The following is a 19,583-nucleotide window of genomic DNA, read 5'->3' on the forward strand; positions in this document are numbered from 1 at the left end:
ACCAACAGCAAGCATAATTTACAAATCAATAGTCAGTTCCTATAGCACATCACGTATAATTCAAAAATCTTCTTTTTTTTTTGGCACAACAACAACCGTTGTCGGTCAAGCCCTGCCTGTACCACTAATGGGTTAGGCTTTCAATGACTTATTGATTACCATAGCAAGATAGTCAGTCCTACGTATGGGGGCACGGTCCATTTGGGGCTTGAACTCATGATGATAAATCTATATGTTGGTCAATGAAAGAAGGGTATACACTTAGGATTTTAGTATTAGGTATTAGTTATTGCAAAGCTTTAAAAAATGTTGTTGTAAAACTGATCGAAACCCTAACCCTACACATAGCCTCTCGAGAGGAACCTTCAGAAGATAATAAATTAATATAGTTTTTGTTTTCGATATTCTTTCAGATTGCGTCGGACAAAATCGCCTACTCCACCAACACACCGTGCTGAACTGTATGTATCGTACACCTTCCATTACGTTTAGTTTTTCAACCGAACTTTTCCCTCCCCCACACCGTAGACACCTAATTGATTTACATGACATTACGGTAAAACCCCGGTAAAGCAACCAACCGCGTGTCAGGTCAAGCGTGCGCTGATTTTAATTTTATTTCATTCGTCCCGTCTCATTCCATCCCGAATGGCGATAGACGATATTGTGGCACCGCTGGAACCGTTGATGAAGACGTTCCGACGAGAAAGGACGAAATAAAATCAATACATTTTCTTCGCTCCTCTCATTACCATATCAATTAGGGGGTTCGCGGTTCGCTTGGTTAGTGGTAGTGTGTTGCTCGGTGGAAAATCTTGCATCCCAGGCGTGGCAACAGCGTTTGACATTCTCGCCCGAGAACGACACTGGAGGGCAAATCAGGGATTCCGTTCCGTGCCTTCGGAAACAATTCCCCGACAAAAAGGTCGTCCCGGAAGCTCAATTCTGGGTATCACGGGGTGCTTGCGTGTATGTGTGTGAATATTCCAACGCTTTTATGTGCCTGGTAGGCGAATCCCGCGGCGTTTTTCTTCTCAATTTGGTTTCAGTTTTCGGCCCAAGATCTTGTTGCTTTCCTGGCTGGCTAGAGAATCATTCGGCAGGGACGAAAAGACACCGAGAGGGGGGGGGGGGAGAGTGGTCGTTCACACAGCATGCTTCCTTCCTTCAATGTCTGTAGCTGGTGTACTCTGTCTTGTCTGCATGGGTTCGGGTTTATTGCGGTGGTGTTGATTTTTAACACAAACTCAATATCTTTCGCTTTTTCCTTTGGAGGATAATGTTTCCCTTTTCCAGGAAAAAGGTAACTAATGGTAACTTTTCGTGGGCTCGCGGCGAAATAGATACCACCGCGCATACCTCGGTCTGCCGCTGATAACGATCGGCGTTGTCTTGTCGGGTGATGGTAATGACTAAACGGCACCTGGACAGACCCTCCCTCACGCAAGGAGCGAAGGGAACGGATGTAGCAAGACAATTTTCGATACAACCAAAATTGCATCAATTTTCCCTCGAAACGTGGAAAATTTGCCAGCAGAAGGGAAGGAAGGTTTTAAGGAAAAGCAGTATTAGGACGCACTCCTCGGACCTCAATATCCTACCCGGATTATGGACAATATTGCGATACATTTTTACCATCATCATCATCATCGATCATTTGAAGCACACAGGCAGGCTGAATGTTGTGTTGAAGATGGGTTTGTTGACCAAAAGTGTAGTGCTTCATTTTCCAGCGATAAAAAAATCCTACACACACTCTTGTCCTGGCAACACCATTACTGGCGGAAGTTTGGAACGTGTGGCGTATTTTCAATCGCACGCTGTCTAGTGTTGAGGAAGCATACGTGCACATAAATGCCGTGCCCGGATAATGGTATCCTTCACGGTTCAATTTATGTCTCAACCATCCTGACAAGAGATTGCGGAAAAGCTCATTTGCTTTCTTCTCCCAGCAATTTTCCCCCCTATTGTTTTCGTTAACATGTTGTGGCAGAAAAGTCACGCCATATGCATACCGCGGCAGTTGATGAGCACATATTTGAAAGGATATCGAGAATGGTTGTGGAGTATCATGTCTGCCAAGCCGTCTGAATGAGTGTGTGTTTATCTCTTGGAATGCTATGCGTGGGTGTAAGTCGGACTTTTCGTTTTGTTTCACTTTGTCATATTTTTCATTTCTACCGTCGCTCATCTATCGGCTTTGATGGATGGAAAATGATGATGGTGATGGTGCAATTTTCGCGTTCCTCACTTGCATATGCCGACAACGAATCATCCGCTGCGGGAGTGGCGAAAGCGGCGGGAGCAAATGCCGAACGTTTGCTTCATGATGTGCTTGCCAACGTAGAACCGAGAAAATGCAACCCCACCGACAGCATGGCGGCGGAGGCGGCACGGCTGACAATGTAGTGGGTCGCTTGTGGCCCCGGCGAAAAGGTATACGACACACCGCATGGTTGGAGCAAAAAACACGCGTACGGAATTTAATAACAATACATTATGCAAATATTTCTCCTGCAAGAGATGGTGACAAGCACGGGCTTCATGGTGTGGCCAGGTAAGCATACAAACACACACACACATGGACATCGAGGTCAAACTGTGTCGAAGAATCGAAAGAAGAGAAAGAATGAAGAATTTGTACCGAGAGTTGAAGTTGTGTGTACGTTTTTCATATTCTGTTCTTTTTTACCGCTTTGGTTCGCTGTCGCATTAAATTAAAACATTCCTCGTACACACGGCGATAGCCTTTTTGTGTTTCCCTTCGTGCGGCAATGATTTATGTACCTTTTGCCGGTGCTGTGACAAGTCATCGCTCATTGCAGGATCTTGACGTTGCCTTCAAATGTGCCAGTGTGCTAAGGAGGAAGCGTGATGAAGCAGCCGCTTAAGCGAAGGCAAAACGGGAAGCGAATCAACATTACCATTGGAATTATTGCAATCTTTCCAGCGCGTACAAAAAATAGCGCAATCGATCGTGCCGTCGAATTTGGGTGTGAAGCGTTGTAACTTGCTCGAATAACTGCAAAGAGTGTTTCATTCCCTTTCGATTAATTAGCCTAACATCGTTAGGCGTCACCTTTCCGATCGCTTTTCTATTCCACCTGGAAGCTGTTTGGACTAGTGATGGGTAAAGTTGACAAAAGTCCAGAGTCGACTCCGAGTTTGGAACCGACATCGGCAGGTAGGTCCACCCAGCATTATTTGGAGCCGTCCAGAGCCGTCCGGAGTCGGAGTTATATTTCGTCGGAGTCGTCCAGAGTTGGAGTCGGGGTCGTGCGGAGTCGTCCGGAGTTGGAGTCGGTGTAGTCCGGGGTCGTCCTGAGTCGGAGTAGTCTTGATTCGGAATCGGCCGGATTGCAAGGATGCTGTCGCAAAGCATTGCTGTCGTGTTAGAAACAAAGGCCATCCTACGAAGTGCACGCGCAAAGCAAAAGACGAAAAAACTCAATGAAATGAAATGCCGGTCCTATAATGACCAACTCTTGGCGACTCCTAGTTCAGTTTGATTCTGATTCTGTCCGACTCCGAAATACTCTAACTTCGGGCTAATGGTTTAGATTTAACTGGAGTCCCAATCAGATTAACAATAACCGGAGTCGAGTCGGAGTCGTGGGTGCGCTTAAGAGAGCACATCACATCAGTTTGGACGCAAAATCCCCGACAGTCATGAAGTTTGCTGCATCGAAAACGCAAAAACTAAATTCGATTGGTGGCTGCATTAAACTTAGCCCAACTTCGACGCAGCGTTTCAGAAGTTCTTTCTTCAGGTTTAACCAATTCGCCTGCTGGAGGTAACCTTCCGGAAATTGCTGGCCGGTCATGGCAAACGGGACGGATCCGCTGCCAGAATCCAGCCAAGAACATGCGCCATCATCCACTTCAATCGACAACAATGAACCCCCCACCAAATCCAGGTGGGGGGCGGTTGGTCTGTCGGATCTGCACTGCTCCAGGGTGTCTTGATTGGGAAAGCAATCAAGTTGAATAATTGAATACAAGCATACAGGGGTGTACGCGACCCCCTATCAAAGCACACACACACACGTGCGCGTATCGCAATCTCCTATTTGCCGAACGAAGATCTCCCATAGAACGCGTACGAAGCCTTACCCCCCGCCCTCCCCTGCTCGCTCCCTGACCAAGCAATAACCTTAGCGAATCGTGTGCGGACTTTGTCGATGAGAGACGTTCGTTGTGTCATTGTTGGCACGACTACTGTTGTTTGGTTTGCCCCTCCGGTGATGAGGTGAAATCGAATCGCTTAACTTGATTATCCCTGACGAGTCGTAACTACGCGGGCGCGAAATTGAGGAGCCACGGTACAACAACAATAACAGAGGCAAAAAAACCCCACCAATTGTACATGACGCTGTATTAGTGTACCGTTTTTGATGTTTGTTGTTGTGCCGGCTTTGTCGCCGAACGGCTGAAGCGACAATTCTGTCAAACGAACAGAGTCTCGCTGTGTTTTATTGACGGATGTACCTCTGGCAAATTCGTGTCCTAACAAGCGTCTCCTACGCACACAGTAAAGCTACACAGATAGATAGATAGATGAACTTAACCACTTAACCCTACGCCGCGCTGCGCCACTCCAGGAAAACTCCCACTCCAACTCTACAGAAGCGTGATGGCCAAAATCCAGGCCCGGTGGTGCGAAACGCGCTCATACACGTCGGGTAGTCCGGTACCGCACGGGATGCTCCAGGACTGCACGCCGACCAGCTCACCGTCCAGCACGAGCGGACCGCCGGCATCGCCGAGGCAGACGCCCTGGTTGGCCTGGTTGCTGGTGCAGATGGTACGGTCGGAGATTCGGCTACGGTACGGTTCCTCGAACTGCTCGGCACAGTCCTCGCTGCCGATGACGTCCGTGCGGATGAACTGCAGCCGGGTTGGGAGTTGATTGTTTGAAATCTGGAAAGCAAAGGGAGAGGGGAGGATCGAATTAGGACGTTTGCGTGTGTGTTATCCATGATGGAATGTATGAGAAGTGATTTGGTGAGTCGGGATAGCCCAGGGATTTGTTGCAAGTGGACGCATACGGGCTGGTTGTGATGCCGGCCATCCGTAAGGACCCAGAATCATGCATCAAGCAATGGTGGGGGTGTAGGGGGCCCGCCCCAACCTTAACGCTAAGCCGCCCGGTTCAATCAATTAAACGTGCCCACTTCCCAGTAGTCCCAGACCGGAAGTTTTCCCGCTGTGTCGTCGTCGTCGTGGTCGTGGTCGACCCATCTGACAACGGTCGGCTACCAACTGGCTTTTAGTTGGAGTGGAGATTAAAATGGTAAATTGAATCGACTTAAGTGTGCTTATAGACATATGCGACGCGCGCTATGTCTGGGGCCCGTGTTGCTGTAATACACCGGACGGTCGCCCAACCCCGGGCAAGTACGCGGGCGAGCTTTATTGGTTTCTGTCGGAGCTCTGAATCGTTCGTTGCTCCATAAGCAAACTTTGAAGTGTGTTTGCACACCTTTTTAGATATTTTTTGTTGTGTTCTTTGCTTTTGCTCACACACAACTTCGTAGATGCTTATCCGAAGAGAATAGATGCAAGTGATACAAGAGTATCACAGGACTGTAAAATGCATTAAAGAATTGTTGGTTCGCTATCGTTTAGTTACTTGTGCGACACTCAACGTCTAGCTGGGCAGTATGCTTGTGGCAGATTGTGGCCCCATTATACTTCAGCTTTCTTCAACTATCCTAGCGGAGCTAAGATTATCCCAAGGCACTGCAATGACTAATATTCGGTAAGCTTATTTTCCGGATATACTCGCACCTGTTTCCGGTAGTGTGCCCTTATAAATGATAAACCGTGCACTCTTGTTCAAAACATGGAACAGCTTATTCACCACACCGGAAGGTGACAGAGAAATGGTCTGTACCCTATGTACCTATGTATACAAAATGTACCCTTTGTTCCCGAAACAGTATTTTTTCGAAAAACTTAAAGCGCTATTTTCTACAGCTCAACTTTTCAACGACGGGGTGTCTACCCAATTAGCGAATTCTTCAAAACCGCTGTCACAAACACTCACTGACACGTGTCGCTGGTCGAATTGTGTTACTTCAATGGCAAAACACTTACCGCGAATCGTCCCCACCCGGACACGGTCGCGTTGGTGGCCGTCTCGAAGAAGTCCGTTGCCAGCCGGATGGGCTGCAGCTCGTTGCCGGTGAACGCGAGCGATTCCGCCATCCGTACCAGCGCGATATCGTTCGCGTACGTCTGTGCGTTAAAGTCCGGATGAATGACGAACCGTTCCGCGGTTACGTTGCGCCCGCCGGTAAGCCGATCCGCGCTGCCAACAAACAGCTGCACATCCGAGAGGGCTTTTCCGGTGATGCAGGCAGCTGCCGTCAGTATCCAGCGCCGGTTCACGACGGTACCGCCACAGTACACCAGCCCCTCGTTGATGAGGGCCACCTGAAAGGGAAACTGTCCGTCGGCCGCATCCTCCCCGCCGGCAATCCGTGGGCTGACTGCTGAGGCGATGGACGATGAGTCGATTGATTATTCAAGCAAATTCTAACTCCTCTTCCCACTTGCTCTCCACGTGGGGTATCTCCTGGAAGTGTCCACTTACAGTTGGCTTGTTGGGGCAGAGCAGCCGCTACTGTGACAAAACCCAGCACAGCGGCTACCAGTCCCAGCACCGGCGTAATACTGTCGAACGTCTTCATGTCGAACGAGGGAGCAGTAGTTTCGGGTTTCCTTCCCGCTTTGGTTGGGTACGTTACGCACGAGAACTCTCACGGACGATCGAGTTGTCGTTCCGTTTTATAGCCTGCCCCACAGTGGTGTAGGGCCTCTCATATCTAATGGTTTCTTTTTTGTGTTTTTTTGTTTTTGTTTCCCGACCTACATGCTCGGCCCCGGCCGATTGAAGAACGCTTATCACCCAGTGCACGATGGCGCGCATATCTCTGGCACCGAAATTTCAGCAATTCATAACTCGGCCAAGAGATTATCTCTTCCTGCCGCTCGGTGGGACACCTGGTGCGTAAAGTTTATTGCATCCGGGGGGTGGTTCGCAGTGGTTTGCTTCTGGCAAAATCCTTACCCCTAGCGCACACACGTACGCAGCTGTTCATTTTCGTTCCGGGAGGATAAAGTGCGCCTTCCTCAGAGCGATAACTGCTAATAACTGGTCATCGAGAATGCGCTCCCTCACCACCCTTACGTGGAGGAGCGAGGAGCGAGAGGTGGGCGATGAAATTGATTGAAGCCCTTTTCTGTGCAATACTGCTCTGCTGCATGCACACAGACAACTTACCAACACTTAGCATGGCGGTGGTAATAGCAGTTGGAGCATAACTCGGCACTGAAAAAGCATATCCTTAGCAGCATGGACCGGCTGTGGCACGGCAGAGTCTGAGATGCTATCGAAGATGAAACCGAACCAACCGATAACTCCTCTCCGAAACGACTTCTTGGTGCTCAGGTGTTCAAAATGGCAATGTCCATTTGAGATTCACTTAAGCCCGGGTGACTGCTGCAACAAATACCCCCTACGGTGCGCCGGTTATGATGATGCTTGTAAGAGCTCTCCGACTTTCTTGAACCCGGGACTTACGAAGCCGGAAGCCCATAAACAGCACGACGGTACCACGGCGAAGTCGATCAAAGCCTCCTTCCCCTAGTGGTCGTATGGGTCAACTGTTCGTCTAAAATGAGATTGGTGGGGAGGGTGGGGTTGGGGAGTGTGAGAGACTAAGGAACTGAAGCGAGGGGGTTTTCGGGAACTGGCAGTGTTGAAATATTTACCAAACTCTCTAATCCCGATGTCGTAAATCGTGTGCCTCCCCCACCTCTTCGGGTTAGTCGCTACCTACCTATCAGTAGGTAGCACGGTTGGTTTCTAAGAGTCGGCCCCGCTAGCTCGGTGGCAGGCCCAACAGCCCCGAGCATTAGTCTTGAAGGGTAGTTTTCTTATTTTTCGACTCCGCTTCGCACACACACACACATACACAACTCCCTCCCAGCCGCGTGAAACAGGTGGGAATGGGTTACATATTATTCAACCCATTCATCTCTCGTCTTTCGATGAGACTTCCCGATATGATGGTACGGGACAACCGGAGACGACACGCGGTTTGTAGAGCTTACCCCCCTGTGCGGACGGGTGGGATAGTGATAGCATCTTTCGTTCGAAGTTTCCAAGAAGGTACCTCGTACGTCGTCGGGTAAGGTTGTGTCACGGTTGTGCGGGTTCGAGAGATAGCGAAAGACTTCTAACCGATTGCCAACTATTTCACCATCTGCGCCTTATTGCCGTTCGGACGACCAAACAAATACACACACACACACATGGAGCAGAAATGGTCCGCTGTACACATTCAGCATTAGAAACTGTGCTATCTACTTGGGAGTCTTCTTGGTTGCTTGATAGGGGTTCGATGGGAACTAAGAAGAGCATGTCAATCGATTAGGGTTTTTGGTTGTTTCAATGTATCCTCGCTGCCTTCGGGACAGTTTTACATCTTTATTATTGGTCACGAATATGGCTCTGTGATCATTTATTCACTGGTAGTCTTTGTCCTTCAGCAACTCATACCTAAATCCGATTGGGAGTCAATGAGTGGTGGATTTTTTTTTTTCGAGTGATATACTCCACCATGCGAACATTGACAGCTTCTTTCAATGCTCTGTTCCGCTCTGGAAACAGTTTACTTCTATAAGCCTGAAATTCAAAGCTCGCTCCTGGACACTCACTCCTGCCATTCAATACCAGGTTAGCTTGTCAATGACATTTGGTGCTTCACTCCGGATGCGGACGACTATTCATTTCCGCTTCCATTCCCAAAACTGTCTCCAACGACGGTGTCCGGAAACGTCTGTGAAAATAGAAAATCGATTGCAAAGCATTGACCGGAGCACCACCGCCACGACCGGGACTGTGCGGCGGCCATTGCGTGGGCAACAAAACTTTAGATCCCATAAAGAAGGGCTTCCCGCTCCTAACAACGGCCTCGCTCCTTTCATCGGGACACTTTTGCTGGGGGTGGTGATTCATTCTTTCTTTTCATTGCCCGTCGCCCTATTTCGAGAAGCATCCAGAGATGGCAAACTTCTGTGCGACGCGCGCGCGTTTATCGCACGCTGTGTGACACCTAGCGACGCTACGTGTTACGTTGCTGCACTGCGGGTTTGGGTGCGCGCGCGAAGCCCAATAAGCTGATAAGCGATCGAATTTATTGATTGGCTTTTTCGATTAGAAACTTCCACTTCGTCGGGTGTTCTCTTCCCGGGAAAGTTTGCGTCCGGTAGTGAAGAAGCAGAAGAAGAAGAAAACGCTCATACAGAGAAAGGCAAAGGCAAAAAGGCGTTGTCCATGGTAATCAAATTTTTTATTACTTCTTCACCTGGTTTCATGGCGTTTTCTTTAGCCCAACACGGTTACACAACCCCAAAGCCGCCGGTTGCTTTCCCGTGCTATGTGGACGTTGCGTGTGTAACGCGCCCGTGCCCGGTTTGGGGTTTGTATGCTGTGCCTTACCCGTCCCGTGTAAGGCCGCTCTCATCATCCCTTTCTCATCGGACTTTTCCTGCACCATCCGCCCTGCTGCTCCCCGGTGCCCACTGCCGCGCCCTGGTGTACCGTGTTATGGTGTGAACATAAAAATAAAAGCGATCTAAAAATTATAGTTGATTCTTTTCGGGCGTTTTCTCCCCGTTGGGCGTTTTTCTCAGTTCGTTCACTACCAACGACCATAACGGGACAACGGAGGCAAAGAAAGGCGGCGGGGACTGTGGCATGGCTCTTTTGTGGCGCTCTTTTTTATGATTGAAAATCAATTAGGAGTTTAAAAAACGGGACAAATTTTGCGTAACGACCAAACGATAAACTCAACCTTCTTCAGTCCGGGTGCCTGCTTTCTTCGCCGTCCCTCTGGCTCTGTGACAGCAGCAATTTATTCCATGGCCCCACAGCGTAGTGATGATACACGTTTTGGTTTCGGTGAGGCTATTACGGGAGGACTCGTGCAAGGATGTGCCTCGCTCGCTCGCTAAATTGGTTAACTGATTGTTGACGTTGACTGGGGCGGGTGGTATGGAGTTGGTGTATAAAAAGGATTTTACTTTTTTATTTGTTCTCCCTTTTTCGTGACACTTTGAAGGTTATCGTCACCAGTTTTACTATCACCATGAAATTGTTTTACTTCGGTAGAGGAAGTTTTCCAGCACTGATGGAGAAGGTTGGATTGTAAGATTAGCAAGCTAATATTGAAAGATATATTGCTGCACATACATTTAGGGAGGGTGGAGCCTAACCAAGTTTGGCTAATTTTACATCAATGATACTTGACACTCCTTTCCCTCCTTCGCTGATTGTATATGTTATATGCACGGCAAACATAAAAAAAGCATCGATCGATCTCGTACACACGCATTGCATGATTTTGTAAATAATTTCCCGCTGGGACAAATCAACCCAAGGCTGTGGAGAAAGGCAAACTTCAGCACGTTTTTCGCCTCTTTCGACTTGTACACTGATCAATATCAGAGCTCGTAGAGTGGCTTATTGGCAGTGGACTTATAATTAACTTAATTCCGTGCGGTTTGGTGTTGTCGAACATGAGTGCCTGTAAAACGGAGAAGAAGGATATGGGAAAGAGAAAGAGAGCCAGCAGGAGGAGAGTGGTCTTATGAAACTAGGTCGCACATTGTGCTGCGAATTGTACTGTTGACTTCGTGGATAAATAATAATTAGCTCACTTAATTATCATTCAAGTGATTTTAATTACCTGCGGTCCGGTGAACTGCTGGACTCTAGGACGTTTGCTGTGTACGGGAAAGGTTGAGCACAAGAGCGCAAGGACTTCGGTTGCGCGCCGGCACATTCGAATACAGAAGGTGGGCCAGGATCGTTGGGAAATTTATGCAAACGGAGCAAAGTGCTCGGTGGGCCGGACGGGAGAAGGTGAATACTTTTAATTCCATTTACATTTTGCAGCGAGACGGAAAATCCTCGATGGCTACACTTGAAGCGAGTGGTTTTATTATTTTAATAATCCGACCACTATCGTGCCACCTCCGTCCCGTAGCTCCGGAACGCTTCGGGAGTGCCTCTAAGCTTCATCCGGCGTCGTTTGTGTAATTTGAATACGATTAAGAATGATTCATTTTGAAGTGCAGTCACCCGTGGCAGCACGATGGCAAGAGATTCATCAATTAGAAATCCCACCGCTTTACGCCCGTTCCGAGGGGGCTCCCAAGCAGCTTAGGAATGTGGTCTTATCTACACGAAAGAGCCCTTCGGTGCCCGCAAAACGGCACGTCTGAGTATCCTAATGCTTCGCTCGACTCCTAATATATTTCGCTTTTTTGCTCTTCCTTCGCCTCTCTTGCTATTAGAAATCTTGCGTAAAATCTGTCCCCGAAAATTGAACCGAAACATCATTTTTCATGATTTACTATCCGACAGCAGCTTTAGCAGGGAGTGAGCGGGAGCGAAGTGTAAGAGACTGAGGCACCGAACCTTCCAACCATATGCACGTGGGCCGATCTCATAGGCACACTGCTGGTGTTGTGTCAAGCTTAGAGGAACCGTTTTTATGAGTTCATTTTTAATAGCTTTGATGATGCTTCTTCTTCTCGCCTCGACGTTGATGTGTTTGCCCGCTGGCTCGCAATCTTTTCATGGGAATAAGGTTCGGTCTTTAAGGTCAACCTAGATGAACGACGGTGTTTTTTCGTCCATAACCTCATAGATTTCATTGATGTACGATTAGGTGATATCTGTGGGGAGTGAAGGTTATAATGCTTCGAAAAAGCATTGGGTGAAGCAGCAGGTGGTGGAATGAACTTTCGTGGAAATCTTAATAAAAGTGTCACATTCGGTTTTTGGTTTTAGTGGACGTAACCTCCCCTCAATGCCATATCGCTTGGTCTTTAATTTCTGATCGTAAACATTGGTGGAGACCGTCGGCCTGCCTTTGAACGGTTGGTGATTTTCTAAATCGTAAGCAGCCTAGCACAGGCTGACCTATGAACGCGTGCCACTGCTACGTAAAGACCCGATGATGATGGTCATAAAAATCTGGCACAGCGATCTTCTGTTGCCTTCTTCCAGTTATAGTGGTTAAAAAGCACAGGCCGTCTACGATAATGGAATCAAAGTTGGGAGTACACGGAGAAACCTACATCTTGGAGACTGACCTTCGTCTATGCATCGTTTGGAGTGTGCACTTTGGCGATGGCAACGAATATCGGAACGAGGACGGCCAATATCGTATCGAACAGTATTAATTTATTGCCGCAATCGATTGAAATCTGCGTGTCCTGTAAGCATTCCTACAGGTGGCACATTGAGTCGTCGTACGTCGTACAAGATTCGATCGGACGTTTATTGGTTACAGGCGAATGAAGCTCACTGGGAATGGGAAGTGCGTGGACACTAAACTAGGTTTGACGTAGGCTCCTCTGGGATGTGCCCAAGACTGTCAAAAGGCCTGTGGACTAACGTTGCTAACGAAGGTGAGTAAGTGTGCTCGCAACGATTGAACCGTTCCAATAATGCACGATTCGGTTATGGTATGGAATTCTTAATGACCAACATCACTGTTCTGCCAAGAACGGAGTGACTATGGATTGACTCCTAACGACTTCCTGACCACGTCCTCCAGAAAGACTTGCTATGTTTAAGCTTTCTACTAAGTTTTTTTTTCTATTTTATCGCCTCTTCATCCCGAGCAATGTTGCTGAGAGTTTCAGCATACACATCCGATAGATAAGCGCTGCCATTCGGAAACTTTAATAACCATTAGCCTCAGTTCTACTCCAGCATACCAACTCCAATATATCCTATCCAGTCGCTTTTCAGTTTCATAACATTCTCGCCCTCTATTGGTCATCGTGTGTCGAGTTTCATTCTCCCTCTAGACAAGGATTGGCCCGGTTCAAAGCGTTGTCCGCAACCAGCTAGCGGTACGTCACATAGCTTCTATTCCCAACTCCAGCCACACCTCACACCTTCCGTTGTGTCAATAATGAGATTGGAAATATTGCGTAATCAAAATAACATCTTCAAACACCACCATCACCAGTAGCTACATAATACGGCAGCCCATATTTTCATCCTTTCTGTGCCATTTGGCGGAAAAAGGAAACATCTTTAGTATGTATAGTGTTGCAGGATCTGTTGTTTCAGTTCAGTTTGCGGCCTTTGGAAGCATTCATAAGCGGAAGCCTGCGGGTCGCAGAACCCAGCGTTAGTAAGCTGCCCGATGGGTAAAAGTTAATCAAGATTCTCTGTCCCAAGAATGGAACCATAAATTTTCACCAACCACCAACCAAGTTCGGCACCAGAGTTCACACTGCTCGTTCGTCTGTCCTCGCGCGAGTAGTAGCTCGAATGGGGTTTCGTCCTATCGGCTTGTAATGATCTCTTATGATTATTTACTAACCTTCTTCCTTTCTTGGCCCATTTCGGACGGACGTACATATTTACGTGTTGTGGCCGCTGCCATGATCAGCAAGCGGGGCGGCACGCGTCATCCTCACCCAGTTGTCGCCACCACACGGCTGACGACGATGTGCCTTCCTACTGAACAGATACTCGCCGTCCTTGGTATCTATATCATTATCATCATCATCGTCATCATCATCATTGCATGATTATTTCTGTGCTGTCGTTTCTCGACCCTGAAGGAAGGTTGGTGGCGGAGGTGAATCGTATCTGGGTTTTTTATTTTACCCCATAAACCATTCCTCCACGACGTTCCCGTGACAAGCCGATTGGCGGAAGCCACCGAACGGTGACAGATTCGATCCTTACTTGGACGGTGGATTCCATAAACGGTGCACGGTGAGGCAAACACAAGTGTCATAAAACTTAAGCTTATCATTGTTGAAAAAGGAGCAGAAGGAACATTCCTGTGGGGGTGATTCAAGGGTGTGGGGGGTGTTGGCATACACGCATAATATAGCCGAGGCGAGAATTGGACATGTGACACACGTCGCAGCCGCCGCCATCGCCACGGGTTGTTCCCATCTCGTTGGGACAGTTGGCTGGAGGTTGGGCTGGAGAGATATATCATTCCCCAGCGGTCGTCCCATATCAGGACATATGGGGGCCACACGCCGCGTCCTGGTTGCCCTACCGATCCACCCGGGTACACGCATATTGATAATGTATGTATGATATAGCACCGGCGACAATGAGTTACGAGAACGCAGTTTAGTTAGAACCTTGCGCTACTCATTTGCGGCGAAAGCAGTCTTTCGAGTGCTGTTCTTATTTCGCTGAGGGTTTTTTTCACACTCCTCATTCTGTCCTCCTCTTACAGGCAGGCGAGTCGTTCGTCAAAGCCATATTTTTAGGGTCTAGCTTTTGAAGTCGTGCAGCAAGCGCACACCCGCTAGGAGATGGGTGGGGGGGAGGGGGACTAAGCGAAATTAATGATTCAAACTTCATCATGCGAAAAGTGGACCTTAAGAAAAGGATCTTTGCGAGGGTTGAACTTTGGTTGCCGACAACTGGTCGTGACATGGGTTCCGCCAGTGTCTGTGTGTGTATGCTGTGATGACACGTTGCTGTGTACCGGGTGGGGTGGAAAAGTATTGGCTTTGTTCATTTTGACCTCGTCTTCGTTTTCCTTCGCCACAGAGCCGAAGCATAATTTATAATGCGCTACAAGTTATTGTACCGACGCTTTTGCACGAGCTGAAACCCCAAATGTGGTTAGAAGATCGATATATACACACCTTTTGCGTTGGGTAAGGTGCGAAAGGACAGGGGGTGAACGGCGATGGAGCTTTTGTTAGTTGGCTAACCTTTTTGTTTCGTACGCGCGCCCGCCATCTCGTCATCGGTAAGGAATGGGGTAGAGACGTAAAAGGTGGCATGTTTTGATCGTTTGCCTGAATGGGTCGAAGGTGTACGCCCACCGTCCGAATTCCGGTGCTCTCGCATCACAGCGTCACTGTGAGTACGACCTCCCCTTCACACTCTCTAATAGCTGAAACCCGTCATCATGTACGACACCTTCTGGCGTGCCCGCAGAGGACTGTGTTTGTGTAGCGCTGTGAAGTTGTCTTGCCTAGGACCTTACCTAAGAAAACATAGCCAAGAGCAGCATGATGGTAGCACTAGCAGCAGCAGCAGCAGCAAACAATCGATCTTTAAAAGCACCTGAAAACAGATCTATATCAGATGGGCGTCTGGCTCCATTTAAGGTGTATTAATTCCACAACCGGCCAGCCGCCCGGTAGGCAGCACACCGATTCGGTTTGTAATATGGGCTCATGTACAAGTTTTGATCGGGTTTTTATCCACACCTCACCGAACCCCCCCCCCCCCCCTTCTCCAATCGGCTCCACGATCTTCAGAAAGTCATCGACGCGCTACTCGGCTACCACACAATCGTGAGAGATGCTGTGTGTGTGGCCACAGCAACAAGTAGTGCAGCAGTGTCTAAAAACTGTTGCCATGTTTGCCACCGCGTATTGTGCGTGCGTGTGCGTCTGCGGTGGAGATAGTTAAAGATATTTAAAACTAATGGAACACCATCTTTGGACACCCTCTCGGACACTGGCCGTCGTCGCCGCCAGCAGTCCCCCCGTGCGATCGACGAGAGAGCGCGCAAGCAAAACCTCGACCCTGCGGTGTGGTCGCACGTCACTTTACATAATTTGTCACTTTCAATCGTTTTTTCGTCTTTCGTCCCGGCTCTATTGCTTCCCTTTCCAAATCCATCGACTTTGCCTGCCCCTCACTGTTTCCTCCTTCACTCACTGCAACGCGCGTTGGACAAACCTAACTCGGCCAACGCGGTCGCAATCTTGTGGTTGCGCTATTTCTGGACATAGGCCAGATGCGCCTCCATCTTGCTTCACGTGACACACGCGACACCTCCTCTTGCCGGCCAATTCAGTGGCCTGGCTGGTGAACCGTTCGTGGACAGTTTTTCGCACGACGGTTTCTCCCTCCCCGGCAATCCTCCGCTATCCAGGCCTTTCGGAGCAGCGTGACAACACAAAACAACACGCGTTAACCAATTCTTTTTGCTGTCTTCAATTTCGCCATTTGCATTTGTGTTTGTTCGTTTTTAGTTTTGCTTTTTTGGTGTTACGTGGAACCTACGAAGATGTGTGTGTGTTTGTTGTTTAGTACTAACTTCTCATCGTGTCTTTTTCTTCTTGTCTTTCTTTACTTCACAGAAGCTACTGCCTCCTGCCCGCTACTAGACGCCGTTAGTTAGCGTAAGTGTTGATGCATGTTCCGTCAAATTAAAACCAGCAAGCAATCTATTTCAAGCCGGCCAGCTCTCCGGGTGGTGCGTGCGTTCGGTTTGCTAAAAATTTAAACGTTTCGACACATTTCTCTGGCTATTATGAGCGGCCAGTTACATCCGCGAACTGCGGACGGTCGCGCAAATGGTTCGAAATCGTTAGAGGGTTGTTGCTCAATAGCTGAAGCTCTTGGACTGGCAGGTGACAGATGCGTGGTCGCTTGTTTCTGCATCGATGCATGCCTAACATCGGTTGCGAATGTTCGTCTGTATTATTAGTTGCTGTTGCATATCTTTATTGATGCACTCTATAATTCTTCATGGATCATTTCTACACCGATAAATCATGATCTTGCATGGGCGCCATTTATTTGATTTATTTGACAATGGCAAGGGCTATACTGTAATGGATTATGTCTCCAATAGCAATTGAAATACACTTCCAGAAGTTCGATACATGCTTTTTATATCATAACTATTTTGTATTTAATTCAAAAGCATATTCATAGTTGGGTTTATACCGACAAATAAATTAATAGTGACTAAGCATAAATAAGTAATAAAGTAGCTTTTGATCTTATAATACTTTAACGATCGAACTCTTTACACGAAACTTATATTAACTTAGTATGTTTGCCATTTTCAAGAGCATACTAACACATTCGTTACACATCTAAATCTACTGAAATATGTGATAAACGGTTCAATCTAACAGACAGATGTCGAGAATAAGTCGTTGAAAAGCTTTAAGGGGTTTGTGTAATAAACCCATAAATCGGATCAGTGAAGTGTTGTCTTCAGCACAACATTGCCAACCGAAATGTATGCGGACACTAGCACTTGTTTAGAACCATGCACAATCAAACCTGATTATGCTGAGTGTGCAGGAAAACTCAGTATCAAGATGCAACCGAGGGTGAAAGCATTTTACCCGCATTCTCTCCATCATGCTTTCTTTTTTTTTCTATGTTCAGGTGAACACACTCCCAATCGCTTGGCGCTGATGGTGTTGTCAGGTTCTGTCCTCGCGCCACCTGACAAGACGCAACCCTCTTCACTGTACACAACTATGCACGGATACCTTTTTCTGGAGGTTTTTACCTCGGTCGGAATGTGTTATCTGTTGCACCACCGCCGACTGAGCACATAGTGCTTTACGAACGGAACGTCTTAGATTAGGGCAAATGAAGGAATTTCACTTTTGAAATTTAAATTGCATTTCCGTTCCATGGTTGAGCTAAGCTACCCGCTCTGCGCTGCTGCTGCTCGTGTGTTGCACTACAAGACTGAACCGGGGCGCAGGGTGATAACAAGAGCCTGATGAAGACGGACAGAAACCACCCGGCATGCTCTCTCCCTTCGGTTGTGACGTGTTATGCTGCTTTCGCTCGTGTCCGTGTTGTGTTAGACATCCATCAACCACCCGGCCGCGACATGATATTGTACTTGCTGCCGGCGACTGCTGACGAGATTATTTTTCCCAAAGCACCGAAAACGCGCGCGCCCGGCAGCCGGGTGGCAGTGGCTGGTGTCTGTGGAAGAGGTGCGTTGTTGAACAAAGCAGTGTGCACGATGAAACATATTTTCGGTGGGTGGTGGCTGGGTTCTGTTTGTTTGCTTTTTTTTTGTTCGTTTTGCCCGTCTTCAAGACAGCAAAATTTGTAAAAAGAAAATAAGGACAACCCGCACAACTGCCGGGGCGGACACGAAAGCCAATGGCGGCACCTACCCCCAAACGAGCAGACGGTAAAATCACGCACAGAATGTTATCAGCAGTTGCCTTCGAATTGTTGTTTTCCGTGCTCTCGTGTTTTGCCCCACAAACACACTCATAAGCTCACGGTCTCGCTATTTTCTTTTTTGTTTTCCTCTCGGTGTGCACGAACCCCCACGGGTCGTAAGGCAGGCCCGAACTTCAGAATATTTAAATAAGTGCGTGGAGCGCTTGTATGTTTCCTTTCTCACCTAGGCTTCTGCTCCTGCAGATATGGGTAATAAATTTTACCATAAATTTCATTCGCATAACAAACTTGTCACTTGGAGCGCACGACCTTTCACCGTAGGTAGCGGGGTGGCGGATGTTCCCTTTGAAGGTCCTGTTTTGTTTTGCATTCTGGTAATGGCTTTCACGAACATTTTTACCTAACAGCGGTGGAAGATGTTGTTTGATCAGATTGCTTTTCTAGGCTTTATGGATATATGGCTTGCTAATGCACAGTGGTATGTTTATCATTGGTTGTTCACAATTTATAAAAATTCATTTAATTATACAGTTGTAAAAATCATTAAAACATTGCCACATCCTATTTGAGTTAGATTTGACAATTTTAAATGATTATTGTATTAATAAATTAAGGATTGTAACAAGGTCCACCTAACATAAATGTAATAAAATAGTTTATGTTTCCAAAAATATTTACATTTTAGAGATTCATAAATATTATGCTCAAAAATACCAATTAGAATAAAAATTCTAATCATAATTTCGCTGTGTGCATGCGAGTGGTTGATAATTTTTATTCACACCTTTTATTAATGAATACATTTGCTCGCATTTTTTGGCCTTATTTCCCCACACATTTGCATCATTTTGGCATCCCACTTTTGGTTCCTTTTTGAGGAAGGTACGTATGTAAATGTTGTTCAGAAAATTGGTTCCGTTTTCGGCTTCTGATCACGTGCACAGGCGAATTTTCGTTCCGTACAAATAAAATAGCAAACTATCCTAAACAGGAAAATGTATCAGTGTGTGTGTGTGTTTCTAAACATAAACCCTACCGGTCAACAACGGTTGTTTTACGCTTGCCGATCGGAATAGAATATCAATCTCTATTCCGATTCTGCAAACATTTTAGTGGGTTTGAACGTGTGCACAGGAAGCTCCACCACCTTGAAATACTTGAAAAGGTGAAACTTTCTTTCGCTGCCTTTCCTGACAATCCCGTCCGAGAAGAAAAACTATCTATGATTTATCGCGCAAACCAAAGGAACACGAAAATTCGGCAAAGGAAGCACGAAATGGAGCTGTGGGCCATGTAACAGAAACAATATATGAAAATAGAATCATAAATTGTAGCCCTTTCCTTTGCCAAGCACCGATCCTTATACGCGTGCGATGGGTGGGACCTTTACTTTTTCTTTTAAGCACGAACTATAGCTTACCTGGTTGAAAGCACTAGCGCGTAGGAGTGTAACACCCTACAAACCAAACTTTCTTGCCACCGAAGCAACTAATCGTTCGATGAAGGTTGAAAAAGTTGGTGCAATATCGACGAAGCGCCAGACGAAAATATGAAAGTGCGGTAGCGACAAGGATACTGAAGGAGCGGGAAGGAA

The 19,583-nt window shown here is 47.3% G+C and overlaps 2 protein-coding genes across 6 annotated transcripts in view; one reads left to right on the top strand and one right to left on the bottom strand.

Moving 5' to 3' along the window:
* Positions 1–19,583, top strand: part of LOC120908546 (latrophilin Cirl) — an 88,760-nt gene that overhangs the window by 44,713 nt on the left and 24,464 nt on the right. For all 4 annotated transcript variants that reach the window (XM_040319691.1, XM_040319687.1, XM_040319688.1 and 1 more), the window contains exons 3-4: positions 414–461; positions 16,177–16,218. The gene's annotated coding sequence lies outside the window, so the exon portion shown is untranslated. The remainder of the gene's footprint in view (positions 1–413; positions 462–16,176; positions 16,219–19,583) is intronic.
* Positions 4,397–6,748, bottom strand: LOC120908547 (chymotrypsin-2-like). Of its 2 annotated transcripts, none has more exons than XM_040319693.1 (3): positions 6,599–6,748; positions 6,100–6,494; positions 4,397–4,920 (listed from the first exon to the last, which is right to left on the bottom strand). In XM_040319693.1, the coding sequence occupies exons 1-3, from the start codon at positions 6,693–6,695 to the stop codon at positions 4,621–4,623; spliced, it is 792 nt and encodes a 263-aa protein (XP_040175627.1). In that variant the 5' UTR covers positions 6,696–6,748; the 3' UTR covers positions 4,397–4,620. The 2 variants fall into 2 exon arrangements, with proteins under 2 accessions (XP_040175627.1, XP_040175626.1); XM_040319692.1 differs by having other exon boundaries at positions 6,100–6,497.

Source organism: Anopheles arabiensis, chromosome 2 (genome assembly GCF_016920715.1).
Source record: "Anopheles arabiensis isolate DONGOLA chromosome 2, AaraD3, whole genome shotgun sequence".
Classification (NCBI taxonomy): Eukaryota; Metazoa; Arthropoda; class Insecta; order Diptera; family Culicidae; genus Anopheles; species Anopheles arabiensis.